The sequence below is a fragment of the Ceratotherium simum genome, chromosome 11 (assembly GCF_057802395.1).
Source record: "Ceratotherium simum simum isolate JZ-2026a chromosome 11, ASM5780239v1, whole genome shotgun sequence".
NCBI lineage: Eukaryota > Metazoa > Chordata > Mammalia > Perissodactyla > Rhinocerotidae > Ceratotherium > Ceratotherium simum.
In genome coordinates, this window is record NC_141910.1 from 22,364,209 (window position 1) to 22,381,843 (window position 17,635).

At 37.4% G+C, this 17,635-nt stretch overlaps 1 protein-coding gene across 5 annotated transcripts in view; it reads right to left on the minus strand.

The window, feature by feature from the left end:
• Positions 1-17,635, minus strand: part of EHBP1 (EH domain binding protein 1) — a 345,468-nt gene that overhangs the window by 84,958 nt on the left and 242,875 nt on the right. For all 5 annotated transcript variants that reach the window (XM_087436678.1, XM_087436679.1, XM_014791477.2 and 2 more), the window contains exon 14: positions 4,011-4,154. In XM_087436678.1, coding sequence (XP_087292804.1) covers positions 4,011-4,154 — 144 coding nt within the window. The remainder of the gene's footprint in view (positions 1-4,010; positions 4,155-17,635) is intronic.

Genomic DNA, 17,635 nt, shown 5'->3' on the forward strand with positions numbered 1-17,635 from the left:
AAAGAATGGCCCTCTGGATTAGTGTTTCTCAAACATTTTTATCATGACCCACAGCTAAAAACACATTTATATCAAGATCCAGTAAGCACACATACCCACATAACTAAAAGCAATTCCACACAAAAATACTATGATTACTATGTGTGATGAATTCTGATATTTTCTATTCCATTCTATTCTGTTCCTTTTCATTAAAAAATAAAATAATTATTGTGACCCACTAAACTGATTTTATATCACATTATTGTGTGAAGACTTGAAGTCTAAAAAACAATGCTCAAGGTCAGAGGTTATTAATATGGTATCTGAAAAGCATTAAAAAAAGTATACATGGGGGGCCGGCCTCATGGCTTAGCGGTTAAGTGCACGTGCTCTGCTACTGGCGGCTGGGTTTCGGATCCTGGGTGCGCACTGATGCACCGCTTCTCGTGCCATGCTGAGGCCGCATCCCACATACAGCAACTAGAAGGATGTACAACTATGACATACAACTATCTACTAGGGCTTTGGGGGAAAAAAAGGAGGAGGATTGGCAATAGATGTTAGCTCAGAGCCGGTCTTCCTCAGCACAAAGAGAAGGATTAGCATGGATGTTAGCTCAGGGCTGATCTTCCTCACAAAAAAAAAAAGTATGCATGGGAAGGAAGAAATAAAACTGTCTGTCTTTGTAGATAACATGATTCTCTATATAGAAAAGAATCTGAAAGAATCAAAAACAAAAAACAAAAAAACTCTCCTGGAACTAATAAGCAATTATAGCAAGGTTGTAGGACACCAGGTTAATATACAAAAGACAACTGCTTTCCTATATACCAACAAAGAACAAGTAGAATTTGAAATTACAAACACAATACCATTTACATTAGCACCCCCAAACATGAAATTCTTAGGTATAAATCTAACAAAATATGTACAAAATCTATATGACGAATACTACAAAACCCTGTTAATGAAATCAAAGAAGAACTAAATAAATGGAGAGGGATTCCATTTTCATGGCTAGGAAGACTCAATATTGTCAAGATGTTAGTTTTTTCCAACTTGACCTATAGATTCAATGCAATCGCAACAAAAATTCCAACAAGCCATTTTGTGGATATCCACAAATTGATTCTAAAGGTTATATGGAAACGCAAAAGACCCAGAATAGCCAAGACAACACTGAAGGAGAAGAATAAAGCTGAAGGACTTAACACTACCTAACTTCAAAACTTACTATAAAGCTACAGTAATCAAGACAGTGTGGCATTGGCGAAAGAATAGACAAATATATCAACGGAACAGAATAGAGACCCCAGAAACAGACCCTCATAAATACAGTCAACTCAGGCCGGCCCCGTGGCTTAGTGGTTAAGTGCGCCTGCTCTGCTGCTGGCGGCCCGGGTTCAGATCCCGGGTGTGCACCGACGCACCACTTCTCCGGCCATGCTGAGGCCGCATCCCACATGCAGCAACTAGAAGGATGTGCAGCTATGACATACAACTATCTACTCGGGCTTTGGGGGAAAAATCAATCAATAAATAAAAATTAAAAAAAAAAAATACAGTCAACTGATCTTTGACAAAGGAGCAAAAGCAACGCACTAGTTCAACAGTGCTAGAACAACTGGACATCCACATGCAAAAAAATAAACCTAGACACAGACCTTAGACCTTTCACAAAAATTAACTCAAAATGGATCACAGACCTACATGTAAAACACACAACTATAAAACTCCTAGAAGATAACATAGAAGAAAACCTAGATGACCTTGGGTATGGTGATGCCTTCTTAGATACGACACCAAAGGTATGATCCATGAAAGACATAATGGAAAAGCTGGATTTCATTAAAATTAAAAACCTCTGCTCTGTGAAGGACAATTTGGAGAGAATGAGAAGACAAGCCACAGAAAGGTAGAAAATATGTGCAAAAGACACATCTGATAAAAGACTATTATCCAAAATATACAAAGAACTCTTTTAAAAGTCAACAACAAGAAAACAAACAACCTGATTAAAAAATGGGCCAATGACCTTAACAGACACTTCTTCAAAGAAGATTTACAGATCTCAAATAAGCATATGAAAAGATGCTCCACATCACACGTCATCAGGGAAATGCAAGTTAAAATAATAAGATACCACTATACATCTATCTGAATGTCCAAAATCCAGAACACTGACAACACCCATTGCTGGCAAGGATGTGCAGCACAAGAACTCTCATTCATTGCTGGTGGGGATGCAAAATGGTACAGCTACTTTGGAAGACCATTTGGCAATTTCTTACAATAGTAAACATACTCTTATCACATGATCCAGCAATTGTGCTCCTTGTTATTTATCCAAAGCAGTTGAAAACTTATGTCCACCAAAAAACCTGCATGTAGAAGATTAAAGCAGCTTTATTCAGAATTGCTGAAACTTGGAAGTAACCAAGATGTCCTCCTGTAGGTGAATGGATAAATAACCTGTGGTACATCCAGACAATAGGATATTAATCAGTGCTAAAAAGAAATGATCTATCAAGCCACGAAAAGATATAGAGGAACCTTAAGTGTATATTACTAAGTAAAAGAAGCCAATGAGAAAAGGCTACATTCTGTGTGGTTACAATTCTACGACATTCTGGAAAAGACAAAATTATGGAGATACTGAAGTTATCAGGTTGCCATGGGTTGGGAATGCAGGAAGGGACGAATAGGTGGAACACAGAGAATTTTTAGGGCAGTGAAAATACTCTGTATGATACCATAAAGATGGATACATGTCATTATACATTTGTCCAAACTCAGAATGTACACCACCAAGATTGAACCATAATGTAAACTATGGACTTTGAGTGATTATGATGTGTCAATGTAGGTTCACAGTTGTAACAAATGTAGTGCTCTGGCGGGGGACGTTAATAAGAGGGGAGGCTATGTATGTGTGGGTACAGGGGCTACATGGGAAATCTCTGTATCTTCCCCTCAATTCTGCTGTGAACCTAAAACTGCTCTAAAAAAATAAAATCTTAATTAGAAAAAAACCAACATGCAGTTTTATGGATATGTGAGTTTGGTGGTAGGGCAGTGTTGTCATAGTTTTCAGATTCATGAAGAGGTTCATGTCCCCTTAAATCTAAGGGCTTCTATTATTATATGTTCGTTATTATCTGTGAAGCAATACACAAAAATATGTATTAAAACATAGTTTATTTATTTATTTTTTTAAAAGATTTTATTTATTTATTTTTCCCCCAAAGCCCCAGTAGATAGTTGTATGTCATAGCTGCACAGCCTTCTAGTTGCTGCATGTGGGACGCGGCCTCAGCATGGCCGGAGAAGCGATGCAGCGGTGCGCGCCCGGGATCCGAACTTGGACCACCAGCAGCGGAGTGTGCGCACTCAACTGCTAAGCTACGGGGCCAGCCCTAAAAACGTAGTTTAACATAGGGATGGCAGTATATGATAGGAAAGAGCAATGATTTTGGAGTCTGATAATGTTCAAGGTTCAAATCCTGGATTCATCATTTACTGACTCTGCAACCTTGTACAAATTACCTTACCTATCCTCAGTTTTCATATCTGGAAAGTAGTTTGAATATCGACTTCATGGGGTTAAATAAAATAAAAATTATGTAAAACATCCATTATAGTGCCTGGAATATATGGTAGGTACTCAATAAATGGTAGGCATCATTATTATGTTCTAATATTTCCAACAAAATTAACTTCCATGGACAAAATACAATCTTAAAGTACAACTAAATTATAAAATGTCAATTAACAAAAAATAGATCATATACATATATGTAGAAATTATATCCCAGGATCCTACTTTTCCCCACAGTTAACACTGCTGTGTAGGAATAATGACAGCATGCTCTTCCAAGTATGAATTTATCACTTCAATAAACGTACCAAGTATCTACAACATACAAAGTCTGTGAAAAAATAATTTAGCAAAAATATAAATAAACTACTCCCCTCACCCCCATGATTACAACTAACAACTTATGGTTTTTTTAACCCATGTTCCTCACATCACTTAGCTGCCTGGTGCAGAGTGGCATGGTTGCGTTGGTGTTCTGCTTATTCCCTGCCTTTAAAGCTGCATCTCTTCTTGCTTGCTCAAGCAGAACTCTTGCTCTTTCTTTAAGTTCTTCTTGTCTGGATAACATTCGATGCTTTAAAGCAAAGATACAGAATTAGAAGCCAAAAAAAAAAGAGCACGTAATACATTTATAAAGTAATTAATAATTATACAGTCTGTCAAAATAATAGCAGTCAGGAATAAGATTGTGGTTTTATGAGATTACCTATAGAAAATAATAATGTTGACTAGAAACTGTGGAATGAATACATAAGTCTTGACATATAGGAAATAGATCTTTACTGCCTAAAACTGGATTAAATTTAATTACATTTTTATTAGAACATAGTCTCATAAGGTATAAGGTCCATAGGTATATTATATACATTCTTCATATTTGCTAATCACAGTATAATATGGCAAAGACATTTTTAAAAGTTCTCAATTCTATTTTTATAGTCTTATAGAATTGATAAAAAGTGTCTTCCAAATTTGTATATTGAAAGATATTATATATCTGTGTCAATAATCCTTTAAATTCTTGACAATTAACATTTATAGAAAATTCAAAGCTGTTATATTTTGCTAAAAAAAAAAACAAGTAAAACTAGTTTTCTCCATTACTCACATTCCTTACCACAAAACAAATTAACCATTCCAGAATTGGAAGAGTATTTTCCTGGATTAATTTGTGATTTTACAACATATTTTTAGAAAACAATAGGTAGTGACCACCAATAGAAATCAGTTCTTAAATGGTGACATTAACCCAAAGCACATGGGTCAGCCCTGTGGCTTAGCAGTTAAGTGCGCGCGCTCCGCTGCCGGTGGCCTGGGTTCGGATCCTGGGCGCGCACCGACATACTGCTTCTCCGGCCATGCTGAGGCCGTGTCCCACATACAGCAACTAGAAGGATGTGCAGCTATGACATACAACTATCTACTGGGGCTTTGGGGGAAAAATAAATAAATTATAAAAAAAAAAAAACCCAAAGCACAAATATCTATACTGTTTATAGTCCAAATTCCATTTTTCTACTAAAGTAGCCAACTTCTGGCTTTAGATGGCTATTACTATTACTCTGATACTTAATTTCTTTTACTTCCCTTATGCTGCATAGTTTTGGTTCAATCATAAGTATCATTCAGGATCAAGGAAGAGGTAACAAACAGTAAACCTATTACTTTACTTGATATAATGTAAAACTTTTAAAAAAATTTAGTACATCATATTGGGGTCTCTTTTCAATCTTTACATTTTAATATAACAATTTTTTCTTTTCTTTTTTTTTTTTTTTTTGGTGAGCAAGATTGGCCCCGAGCTAATATCTGTTGCCAATCTTACTCCTTTTGCTTGAAGAAGACTGGCCCTAAGCTAACATTTGTGCCAATCTTCCTCTATTTTATATGTGGGCCGCTGCCACAGCATGGCTTGATGAGTGGTGTAGGTCCACACCTGGGATCTGAACCTGAGAAGCTGGGCCGCCAAAGCAGAGCATGCTGAACCCAACCACAATGCCACCAGGCTGGCCCCTAGTATAACAATTTTTAAACCTTTTTCTGTAATCTTAAGCAGAGAATCATTTCACTTAAGTGTACAATTCAGTGGCTTATGGTGTATTCACAAGGTTGTAAACCATCAACACTATCTAATTCCAGAACATTTTCATCATCCAAGGTTTTAAGAGGATTAAACAAAAATTCTTAACTTAATAGAAACATTTGAAATGTGTGATGATAATAAATTTTCAGCTCATGTTGATAGGACATAATAGAATAGAATTGGTCATTGCATTTGAACTGGTTACAAATCAACACTTTCTCAAAAACAGACAAAATTAATTAAATGAACACTGAATCTGCAGTTAAGACATCAGGCTGTTAATCCTTCTTTCACTAATAATAAGCAATGTAACACTGAACAGGTCACTTAAAAACTATTTTGTATTCCATTACATGATATTTAAGAACTTTGGAGTCAGATAGACCTGGGTTCAAATACTAGTTCCTTCACTTAATAGTAGGCAAGTTACTCAATCTCTCTAAGCTTCAGTTTCTTCATTTATAAAATGGGGATAAATAGACCAATTCTGATAAGAATACTGTAAAGATTAGGTGAAATAGAGTAATGTACTGAGCACAGGACAAATGTTTATTATTATATTTTTAAAAATCTCTCAATTTCTTCCTCTTTGAAATGAAAGGAGATCATTTTTAAAATCCCACTAACTCTAATATTTATGATTACTTAAAGTAGATCATGTTTAAGACCCACTAGCTCTTAAATTCTGTGATTCTACAGTTCTTTAGAGATTCATTCCAATCAGCTACATAGACAGTGAAAAACTGCTTTGGTGTTAGGAGCACACAAACACAATTTTTTTTTCTGATTATAAATGCAATTCATATTCATTATAGAAATTTTAGAAAATACATAAAAGTAAAAAAAAAAAAAAAGAATAATTGGAGGCATCACGCTCCCTGATTTCAAACTATATTACAAAGCTATAGAAATCAAAACAATATGGTATTGGCATAAAAAGAGACACATAGATCAATGGAACAGAATAGAAAGTCCAGAAATAAACCCAAATAAACCCATATATGGTCAATTAATTTATGATAAAGGAGCCAAGAATATACAATGAGGAAAGGATAGTCTCTTCAATAAAAGAGAAGAAGGTGTTGGGAAAACTAGACAGCCACATGCAAAAGAATGAAACCAGACCACTATCTTACATCATATACAAAAACTAACCCAAAATGGATTAAAGACGTGAATGTAAGATCTGAAAACATAAAACTCCTGGAAGAAAACATAGGTGGTAAGCTCCTTGACATGGTCTTTGTGATGATTTTTTAGATTTGACACCCAAAGCAAAGGCAACAGAAGCAAAAATAAACAAGTGGGACTATACCAAACTAAAAAGCTTCTGCACAGCAAAGGAAACCATCAGCAAAACGAAAAGACAACCTACGGAATGGGAGAAAATATTTGCAAATCATGTATCTGATAAAAATATCCAAAATACATAAATTACTCACACAATTCAATAGAAAAAACAACCGACAATCCAACTAAAAAATGGGAAGAGAATCTGAACACACATTTTTCCAAAGAAGACAGACACACGGCCGACAGTACATGAAAAGGTGCTCAATATCACTAATCATCACTAATTATCAGGGAAATGCAATCAAAACCACAATGAGCTATCACCTCATACCTGCTAGAACCGCTATTATCAAAAAGACAAGAAATAACAAGTGTTGGCAAGGATGTGGAGAAAAGGAAACACTTGTGCACTGTTGGTGGGAAAGTAAATTGGTGCAGCCAGTATGGAAGATGGTAGAGAGCTTCTTCAAAAAATTAAAAATAGGGCCGGCCCCATGGCTTAGCGGTTGGGTGCGTGTGCTCCACTACTGGCGGCCCGGGTTCGGATCCCGGGCGCGCACCGATGCACCGCTTCTCCAGCCATGCTGAGGCCGCGTCCCACATACAGTAGCTAGAAGGATGTGCAACTATGACATACAACTATCTACTGGGGCTTTGGGGGCAAAAAAAAAGGAGGAGGATTGGCAATAGATGTTAGCTCAGAGCCAGTCTTCCTCAGCAAAAAGAGGAGGATTAGCTCAGGGCTGATCTTCTTCACAAAAAAATTTAAAAAAATAAAAATTAAAAATACAACTACTGTAAGATCCAGCAATTCCACTTTATCTGAAGAAAACGAAAACACTAACTCAAAAAGATACATGCATCCCATGTTCACTGAAGCATTTATTTACAATAGCCAAGATATGGAAACAACCTAAGTGTCCACTGATGGACGAATGGATAAAAAAATTGTGGTGTGTGTGTATATATATATATAAATATATATACACACAAACACACACACACACACACACACACACACACACACAATGGAATATTATTCAGCCATAAAAAAGAATGAAATTTTGCCATTTGTGACAACATGGATGGATCTTGAGGGCATTATGTTAAGTGAAATAAGTCAGACAGAGAAAGACAAACGCCACATGATCTCACTTATATTCGGAATCTAAACAAACAAATAAATAAAAAACAAGCTCAGACTGAGTGACGTCAGCATCATGGTGGAGTGAGCTTCCTCCATTGAACTCTCCTCCTCTAAGACACAACAAAAAGGACATTCATATTCCAACAGAAGCTATTCACACAACACAGGGGACGTCTGAGGCACACAGGCAGCTGTACACCCAAGGACTGAGGTGCTGGAATCTCCAGAGTAAGTGGCAGGGGGTAAGAGGAGCTCCCTTCCTTCTGCAAGGACAGCGACCCAGAGACTGAGACCATGTGGCTCTCAGAGGAGGGGGAGGGGCATCTCACCACGTGAAAAACAGCGCTCTCCAAGACCCTGCACAGCCCAAGGGGATCCCCCTACGGAGGGAGCGGAACTGTTGTGAGGGTAGTTTCAACAAGTTAGCCCCTCAGGAGAGCAGAGAGCGACAGCGAGGGGAGAAACCTCTGAGATCGGGGAGGCCAAAGTAAGCGCCCCTCCCCCACCCGGCCTACCCCACTGGTGCTTTAGCACAGAAGCGCTTCAGCCTCAGCCCCATCCCCACAGGCAACGGCCCCCAGGTGCCCAGGCCTGACCAGCAGTGGGGCGAGACTGTGCCCCTGCACGAGAGACAGTGGCAGCTTAGTCCCCACCATGCCACAGCTCCAGCTGGACCAGGCCACGGCCCCAGCTCCTTCGGCTTGACTGCCCACCCACCGGGCTCCAGCTGCTTCGGCTTGGCCTGTGCGCAGGTTCCAGCTAACTTGGCACCAGCAACTTCGGCCCAGCGCACTCCAGTTCCAGCTTCTTTGGCCCAGCGGGGCTCCAGTTCCAGCTTCTTCAGCCCAGCGCACTCCAGTTCCAGCTTCTTTGCCCCAGTGCACTCCAGTTCCGGCTTCTTTGGCCCAGTGGCGCTCCAGCTCTCCTTTCTTTGGCCCAGTGCACTCCAGTTCTAGCTTCTTGAGCCAGTGCACTCCAGCTCCTCCTCCTTCGGCTCAGCACACTCCAGTTCCAGCTTCTTTGGCCCAGCACACACCAGTTCCAGCTTCTTCAGCCCAGTGCACTCCAGTTCCAGCTTCTTTGGCCCAGCGGCACTTCAGCTGCAGCTGCTTCAACCCACCTGCACCCGAGCCGCAGCTGCTTCAGCCTAGCTGCGCTCCAGCTCCAGCTGTTTCCATGCTTCCCCCCCCGCAGCCTCCACTCAGCCACACTGCAGATCAGCCAGGGGCCGACAAGAGTGCCCACGGATTGAGGTGGGCCAGAATACACAGCCCTTGACCTCCACCCAGCGGCAGCAAGAAGAAACTGCAACCATATATTTTCACTATGAGGAAAAGTAAGCCAACACCGAGAGGCACCATGCAAAAATATACTAAATCTCCAGACCAAAAGGAAAATGACAAGCACCCAGAAGTCAACCCGGAAAGCACAGAAATGTATAACCTTAATGACAGAGAATTCAAAATAGCCATCATAAAAAAACTTAATGAAATACAAGAAAACACAGACAGACAATTCAATGAAATCAGGAGTTTCTTCACAAAAGAGATTGAAACTACAAAAAAAAACTAATCAGAAATCTTAGAGATGAAAAACACAATAGAGGAGATAAAGACAAATCTGGAAGCCTTAAGCACCAGAGCTGACAATATGGAAGAAAGAATTAGCAATATTGAGGACAGCAATGCAGAAGTGCTCCAGACGGAGGAGGAAAGAGAACTACGACTAAAAAGAAATGAAGAAACTCTCCAAGAAATATCCGACTCAACTAGGAAATCCAACATAAGGATTATAGGTATTCCAGAGGGAGAAGAGAGGGAAAAAGGAGCAGAGAACTTGTTCAAAGAAATAATATCCGAGAACTTCCCAAACCTGAGGAAGGAGCTGGAAATACCAGTGAACGAAATCAACAGATCTCCTAAATATATCAACACGAAAAGACCCTCTCCAAGGCATATAGTAGTAAAGCTGGCAAAAGTCAATGACAAAGAAAAAATATTAAGGGCAGCTAGACAAAAAAAAAAAAAAAAAAAAACATACAAAGGATATCCTATCAGGCTCTCAGCTGATTTCTCAACAGAAACTTTACAGGCTAGGAGAGAGTGGAACGATATATTCAAAATTCTCAAGGACAAAAACTTTCAGCCAAGAATACTCTATCCAGCAAAAATATCCTTCAGATAAGACAGAGAAATAATAACTATCCCAGATAAACAAAAGCTAAGGGAGTTCATTGCCACAAGACCCCCACTACAAGAAGTGCTCAAGAAGGCCCTCATCCCTGAAGAAAAAAAGATAAAGGAGATACCAAGTTTTGAACAAGGAGAAAAATAGGTTGACAAAACCAGAAAAATTGCAGTCTGCTATCAAAATAGATTAGCAAACACTTAATTATAAAACCAAAGATCAAGGGAAGGTAAGCACCAAGCATAAATATAACCTTATCATGTTAAACACAAACTCACAACACAAGAAGGAATAAGATGTGACAACAATAACATAGAAGTGGAAGAGGAAAGGGATTGAACCAACTTAGTCTAAGGGAATAAGAGGCCATCAAAAAATGGACTATCACATCCACGAGATTTTTTATACAAACCTTATGGTAACCACTAACCAAATAATCAGAACAGAATCACACACAATAAAGAAACAGAAAACTAAGAGAACCCCCATACAGAACTACCAAACTACAGTGGTAGTCTGAAACACATGGGACAAGAAACAAAAGAAATGCAAAAGAACCAGAAAAAGAGTGATAAAATAACAACAACAAGCCCCTATATATCAATAATTACCATAAATGTAAATGGACTGAACTCTCTAATCAAAAGACACAGAGTGGTGGGATGGATTAAAAAACAAGACCCAACAATATGCTGCCTCCAGGAAACACATCTCAGCTTAAAGATAAACAGAGGCTCAGAGTGAAAGGATGGAAGACAATACTCCAAGCTAATGGCAAACAAAAGAAAGCAGGTGTTGCCATACTTATATCAGACAAAGTTGACTTCAAGATAAAACAGGTAATGAGAGACAAAGAAGGGCAATATATAATGATAAAAGGGACACTCCACCAAGAAGACGTACCACTTTTAAATATATATGCACCCAATACAGGAGCACCAAGGTACATAAAGCAACTATTAACAAACCTAAAAGGAGATATTAACAACAACACAATAATAGTAGGGGATCTTAACACCCCACTCTCATCAATGGACAGACCAGACAGAAAATAAATAAGGAAATAATGGACCTAAATGAAAAACTAGATGAGATGGACTTAATAGACATATACAGAGCACTCCATGCAAACACAGCAGATTACACATTCTTCTCAAGCGCGCATAGAACATTCTCAAAAATAGACCATATGTTGAGAAACAAGGCATGCTTATATAAATTTAAGAAGATTTAAATCATAACAAGCATTTTTTCAGACCATAATGCCATGAAGTTAGAAATCAACTACTAGGAAAAAACTGGGAAAGTGACAAAGCTGTGGAGACTAAACAACATGCTACTAAACCACCAATGGATCACTGATGAAATTAAAGGAGAAATCAAAGCATATCTGGAGACAAATGAAAATGAAAGTACACTGTACCAACTCATATGGGATGCAGCAAAAGCAGCCCTGAGAGGGAAACTCATAGCAATACAGGCCCACCTTAACAAACAAGAAAAAGCCCAAATAAGCAACCTCAAACCATGCCTAACAGAATTAGAAAAAGAAGAACAAACAAAACCTAAAGTCAGCAGAAGGAGGGAAATAATAAAAATCAGAGCAGAAATAAATGAAATTGAAATTAAAAAAACAGTAGAAAGGATCAATGAAATAAAGAGCTGGTTCTTTGAGAAGATAAACAAAATTGACAAACTCTTAGCCAGACTCACCAAGAAAACAAGAGAGAAGGCTCAAATAAATAAAATTAGAAATGAAAAAGGAGAAATTGCAACAGATACCATAGAAATACAAAAGATTATAAGAGAATACTATGAAAAAGTGTATGCCAACAAATTGGATAATCTAGAAGAAATGGATAAATTCCTAGACTCATACAACCTCCCAAAACTGAATCAAGAAGAAATAGAGAAGCTGAATAGACCAATCACAAGTAAAGAGATTGAAACAGTAATCAAAAACCTCCCAAACAATAAAAGTCCAGCACCAGATGGCTTCTCTGGAGAATTTTACCAAACAATCAAAGAAGACTTAATACCTATCCTTCTCAAACTATTCCAAAACATAGAGGAAGATGGAACACTTCCCAACACATTCTATGAGGCCATCATCCTGACACCAAAGCCAGGCAAAGACTAAGAAGGAAAACTATAGACCAATACCCCTGATGAACATAGATGCAAAAATCCTCAACAAAATATTGGCAAACCGAATACAGCAATACATTAAAAAGATCATACACCATGATCAAGTGGGATTTATACCAGGGACACAGAGATGGTTCAACATCCGCAAATCAACCAATGTGATACCACATTAACAAAATGAGGAATAAAAACCATATGATCATCTCAGTAGATGCAGAGAAGGCTTTTGACATGATCCAACATCCATTTATGATAAAAACTCTCAACAAAATATAGAAGGAAAGTACCTTAACATAATAAAGGTCATATATGACAAACCCACAGCCAACATCATACTTAATGGGGAAAAACTGAAAGCCATCCCTCTGAAAACAGGGACAAGACAAGGGTGCCCACTCTCGCCACTCTTTTTTTTTTTTTTTTTAAAGATTTTATTTATTTATTTTTCCCCCAAAGCCCCAGTACATAGTTGTCTGTCATAGCTGCACATCCTTCTAGTTGCTGTATGTGGGATGCGGCCTCAGCATGGCTGGAGGAGTGGTGCCTCGGTGCGCACCCGGGATCCGAACCCGGGCCGCCGGCAGCGGAGAGCACGCACTTAACCGCTAAGCCACGGGGCCGGCCCACTCTCGCCACTCTTATTCAACACAGTACTGGAGGTTCTGGCCAGAGCAATTAGGCAAGAAAAGGAATAAAAGGAATCCAAATAGGCAATGAAGAAGTGAAACTCTCGCTGTTTGCAGATGACATGATCTTATATATAGAAAACCCTAAAGAATCCATTGGAAAACTATTAGAAATAATCAACATCTACAGCCAAATGGCAGGATACAAAATCAACTTACAGAAATCAGTTGCATTTCTATATACCAACAATGAACTAACAGAAAGAGAACTCAAGAAGACAATCCCAGTTACAATTGCAACAAAAAGAATAAAATATGTAGGAGTAAATTTAACCAAGGAAGTGAAAGACCTATACAATGAAAACAATAAGACTTTATTGAGCAAAATCAATGATGACATAAAGAAATGGAAAAATATTCCATGCACTTGGATTGGAAGAATAAACATAGTTAAAATGTCCATACGCCTAAAGCAATCTACAGATTCAATGCAATCCCAATCAGAATCCCAAGGACATCCTTCACAGAAATAGAAGAAAGAATACTAACATTCATATGGGGCAACAAAAGACACCATACAGCTAAAGCAATCCTGAAAAAGAAGAACAAGGCTGGAGGCATCACAATCCCTGACTTCAAAACATACTACAAAGCAATAGTAATTAAAACAGCATGGTACTGGTACAAAAACAGACACACAGATCAATGGAACAGAATTGAAAGTCCAGAAATAAAACCTCACACCTATGGGCAGCTAATCTTTGACAAAGGAGCTAAGGACATACAGTGGAGAAAGGAAAGTCTCCTCAATAAACAGTGCTGGGAAAACTGGACAGCCACTTGCAAAAGAATGAAAGTAGACCACCTTCTTTCACCATACACAAAAATTAACTCAAAATGGATCAAAGACCTGAAGGTGAGACCTGAAACTATAAAACTCCTGGAGGAAAATATAGGTAGTACACTACTCGCCATCAGGTATAAAGGGATCTTCTTGAATTCCATGTCTACTCAGACAAGGGAAACAAAAGAAAAAATAAACAAGTGGGACTTCATCAGATTAAAGAGCTTCTACAAGGCAAATGAAACCAGGATCAAAATGAATAGGGAACCCACCAGCTGGGAAAAAATATTTGCAAACTGTATATCTGACAAGGGATTGATGTCCATAATATATAAAGAACTCACACAACTGAATAACAAAAAACAAACAATCCAATCAAAAAATGGGCAGAGGAAATGAACAGACACTTCTCCAAAGAAGATATACAGATGGCCAATAGGCACATGAAAAGATGCTCAACATCACTAGTCATCAGGGAAATGCAAATCAAAACCATACTAAGATATCACCTTACACCCGTTAGAATGGCTATAATCACCAAGACAAAAGCAACAAATGCTGGAGAGGCCGTGAAGAAATGGGAACCCTAATCCACTGCTGGTGGGAATGCAAACTGGTGCAGCCTCTATGGAAAACAGTATGGAGATTCCTCAAAAAATTAAAAATAGAAATACCTTATGATCCAGCTATCCCACTACTGGGTATCTATCCAACAAACCTGAAATCAACAATCCAAAGAGGCTTATGCACCCCTATGTTCATTGCAGCATTATTCACTATAGCCAAGACATGGAAGCAACCCAAGTGTCCCTCGACTGATGATTGGATAAAGAAGATGTGGTATATATATACCATGGAATACTACTCAGCCATAAAAAAAGACAAAATCGTCCTATTTGCAACAACATGGATGGACCTGGAGGGTATTATGTTAAGTGAAATAAGCCAGAAAGAGAAAGACAAACAGTGCATGATTTCACTCATATGTAGAAGATAAACCAACACATGCACAGATAGAACTGTTTGGTGGTTAGCAGGGGCGAGGGGGTTGGGGACTGGGCACAAGGGGTGGAGGGATGCACTTATAGGGTGACTGATAGACAATAATGTACAACAAAAATTTCACAATTGAAAAAAAAAAAAGTGGGAAAAAAAAAAAAACAAGCTCATAGATACAGAGAACAGATTCATGGTTGCCAGAGGCTGGAGGAGTGGTGCAAAATGGATGAAGAGGGTCAAAACGTACAAATTTCCAGTTATAAAATAAATAAGTCATAGGGATGTAATGTACAGCATGTTGACTACAGTTAATAATACTGTATTGCATATTTGAAAGTTGCTGAGAGTAGATCTTAAAAGTTCTCTTTACAAGAAAAAAAATTTTGTAACTATGTATGGTGACGGACATTAACTAGACTGTGGTGATCATTTTGCAATGTATACAAATATCAAATCATTATGCTGTACACCTGAAACTACTATAATGTTATATGTCAATTATACCTCAACAAAAAAAAGAAAAATCAAAAAATAAAATAAAATAATTAGCACCCAGAGATAATCAATATAGAATAATGCTTTTTTCACTTAATATTTTATTGTGAACATTTTCTCATGTCCTTAAATATTTTTTTGAAAATATGATTTCAAATTGTCTACCTAGTATTCTGTTAATATGGATGCATCATACTTGAGCTTGTCTTACAGTATTGGATATTTAAGTTGTTTATAATTTTTCACTATCTTAAACAATGCTTTTATGAACACCTTTATGTGTAAATTCTTGCATACAGTTCTAATTATCTCCTTAGAAAAAATTCCTGGAGGTAGAATCTACTGAGATAAACATTTTTAAGGGACTTGATGTACACTGCTAAAATGCCCTTCAGTAAAGCTGACTGCTTTACATCTGGGCTATGATTATTTTTAATGGTGCTACTATGGTAAAAAATGAAGAGCTATTGTGAGCATAAAGTTTAGGAACATAGACTCTGGAGTCAGACAAGGTTGGTTTTGAATTCAAACTTTATCATATGATCTTAGGCAACTCTGTAAACCTCAGTTTTCCCAAAAATAGGATACAACCACTTACCTCATGGGTTGTAAAGTTGAGGAGAGATATGTGTAAGATATATAATGGTCATTGCATGTATTAGCCACTCAAATGGGCAATATTATGACTTTATTAAGTGTATATACCCATACTAAGTTATTAAATTTCCTCTAATCTAATGCCATTAATTATTAGACTCATTCTTATTTTATGAACTACTAAGAAAGAACACTGTCGATTAAACTGCCATACTATCTATTATAAGTAACATCTTGATTTCAGAGAAGTTAAAATGTAAAAAGATGTATATCTTAGAATTGAGGAAATACAGTATACAAAAGAAAAACAAATTTTTAATTGTCCAAAATTTAGCTTCTATATATAATAATAATAAAAAAACCTATCAAGTGTTAGCACCCATATTACAATTTTTGGTGGCATGCAATACTTTGGCCAAAAAAATCTTTAAATTTACCCTAAGCAAAATTCTGACCAATAACCAATGGCCAATAAATAAACATTAACCGAGTTGTTAAAAGATGCTGCTTCTATCATCCTGCAGATTTACTGTACGTCACTTAAGTCATCTGAATAGAATAACAGCATGACAGAGTCCAAGAGCTGAAAAGGCTCTTAGCAATTATTTAACATATGTGGAAAATAAGATTTAAAGAATTTAAATGGCTAGTTAACATCACACTGCTAATTAGTGCTAACCAAGACAAGAATCAGGTTTACTGATTCCCAGTCCAGAGTATTTTTAATTTTTAAACATTAATTCCTACATTTAACTAAATACATTTATCTTAAAAATCAGGTTTATAAGAAAAATGTGTGTTGGCTATTAGAACCTAAGCTCACCAGATTCTGCAACTGTTAATCACTAGATGTTTACTGATTATCTACTATGTATGGATGGACACTGTCATGTCCTGAAAGCTTTTTTGTCCTGAAAGTTTAGGTACTTGGAACCTTTGATTTGAGGTTTTTGATTAGGAGAACAGGGGCTTGCTTTGTTAGCTTCTATATTTCTTTGATTCTAAGATGCAAATTTTCTCTTAACACCTCTGAAAACTTAAAATTGATGGCATGTTATAATCTCTTGTTATCCAGGTGGTAGTCAAGACACAGTCATCAATGTCTACATATGCATGTGCTTGATATTTCTGGTGGCATGACTGCAATTCCTTGATGTTTCAGTTAACAACAACTTGAGTACTATTTGAGAATGGAACATAACTCCAAGTTATTGTCTGAAAATCTCTTCTTGGGACTTTCTGGTAAAGTCAAGAAAGTGCTATTATCAATGAGTGTTACTGAGAAGAAAATCCCAGAGACAACTGTGGAGAAATGCTGTAATTTAGAGGTTCTCAAACTTTGTGATCCCTTTATATGCTTAAAAATTATTGAGGACCCCAAAAACCTTTTGCTTATGTGGGTTATATGTATTGATATTTGTCATTTTGGAAATTAAAACTGTGAAATTTTAAAAATATTTATTTATTCATTTCTTTGGAAACAGCTATAAGCCCATTAGATGTTAACATATTCTAATAAAAAATAACTACTTTAAAAAAACAAAAAATAAGTGAAAGGAATGGCATTACTTTACATATTTTGGGAATTTCTTAGTATCGGGCTTAATAGAAGGCAGCTGGGTTCTCATATCTACTT